The 1,586-nt window shown below is 46.2% G+C and overlaps 1 protein-coding gene across 1 annotated transcript in view; it reads left to right on the top strand.

Annotated features, from left to right (window-relative positions):
• TOP3A (DNA topoisomerase III alpha) overlaps nucleotides 1-1,586 on the top strand; it is a 33,834-nt gene that overhangs the window by 14,142 nt on the left and 18,106 nt on the right. The window contains 2 exon segments of the mRNA XM_003791047.3: nucleotides 539-621; nucleotides 1,381-1,586. Coding sequence (XP_003791095.1) covers nucleotides 539-621; nucleotides 1,381-1,586 — 289 coding nt within the window.

The following is a 1,586-nucleotide window of genomic DNA, read 5'->3' as shown; positions in this document are numbered from 1 at the left end:
TCTCCCAGGTGCTAGGATTACAAGGCGTATGTGTTTTATTCCTTTCTGGTTAAATGTGCTCTGACATATGGTCAACAGCATTGGTGGTGTGTCACCTGGAGAGAAGAACAATTGGTTGTTCCCAAAGGGGCCTCAAGGAATGGTTTTCATCACCCAGGGGAGTTTTTACTGGAGCTTGGATGGGATTCCCAAATGTGACTCTCAGATTGCATGTATTAGATCACACATTAGGCTGCGTGTTAGAAAGTGTACATTTCAGCCTCTGTCCTGCCCTCCTCTGTCCGTGTCTCCGGGGACAGGGCCCATGACTCTGCTGGTTTCTTGTGTGAATCTTACACATCAGACTGAGACCACTGGGCTGGGGTACATTGCTGGCAGGCCCACAGATCATTATTGGACAACTCAAAAGACTCTCTCTTACCCACAAAAGAGCCCAGAGTGACAGGGCCCAGACTGGTCTGAGTAGATGAGCTGTGTAGTTGGCCGTGCCCCCAACTCATACCTGATGATCCATACCTCCTGTTGACCCATTTTATAGGAGCTTGAGAAACTGGCTTCGCGAAAGTTGAGGATAAATGCTAAAGAAACTATGAGGATTGCAGAAAAGCTCTATACTCAAGGGTGAGTCTTCTGGATGTGGGGGAGAGTTTGAAGCATTTTTATCAGGATGAAAGATCTTAGAAATAAACTTTATGAGGAAACACACATAGTTGAGATATCACCCAGGCTCTGACATGGAAGGATTTGGACATTGATGTCTCTTTTCAAGTGCCCTCTTTGAAAAGGGCATTTTAATTTGAGAACCTACAAGTAAATACAGGTCCTACTCTCGACTGATGGTTCCCTGGCAAGTGGCAAAGAGCAAGCAGAACCTCTGGGAGTTGTTTACCTGTGAATATCACCCCTATGTACTGAATTTTTGAAGATTTATATGAAAGTAGAATATAAACTATTTCAAATTTTAAGTGGCTCATTGAAGATTTAAATTGCAAACAGTATTTTGCAATAGTTTTATTGGATGGCATTGTACTGTAAGAAAAGTTGGAGAAGTGCACCCTGATGGAGCTGCTGGAGCAGTGAGGCACCTGTGATGTACCCTCAGCCAGGAGGTGTTGTCAGAGTCCTGGGCCTTGGTCCTGTGCCAAGCTGGCCCTTTCCCTTCCCCTTTGGCTTCTCTGAGTACCCTGGCAGTAGAGCTGGCTGCTTTTCACTCCATGAGAGGTACCTCAGAACCTTCTCGGTATAGTTAACCTAACTTGCATTCAGTTTAGTTGGCTATATGAGATGGGTGCTTGCGGGTGTTACCAGGTGCTATCAGTTGTTTATAAGCCAATTAAGAGCCTAGAAATTTCTTTTTCTGTTTGTTTGCCTTCGTTTTAGGTATATCAGCTATCCCCGAACAGAAACAAACATTTTTCCCAGAGACTTAAACCTGACAGCATTGGTGGAACAGCAGACCCAAGATCCACACTGGGGAGCCTTTGCCCAGAGCATTCTGGAGCGAGGTGGCCCTACCCCCCGCAACGGGAGCAAGTCTGACCAAGCTCACCCTCCCATCCACCCCACCAAATACACCAGCAGCCTGC

The sequence above is a fragment of the Otolemur garnettii genome, unplaced genomic scaffold, assembly GCF_000181295.1.
Source record: "Otolemur garnettii isolate 467f Iridium unplaced genomic scaffold, OtoGar3 scaffold00046, whole genome shotgun sequence".
Lineage (NCBI taxonomy): Eukaryota > Metazoa > Chordata > Mammalia > Primates > Galagidae > Otolemur > Otolemur garnettii.
Note: the sequence above shows the minus strand (reverse complement) of the source record. Positions and strands in the feature narration are given on the sequence as shown.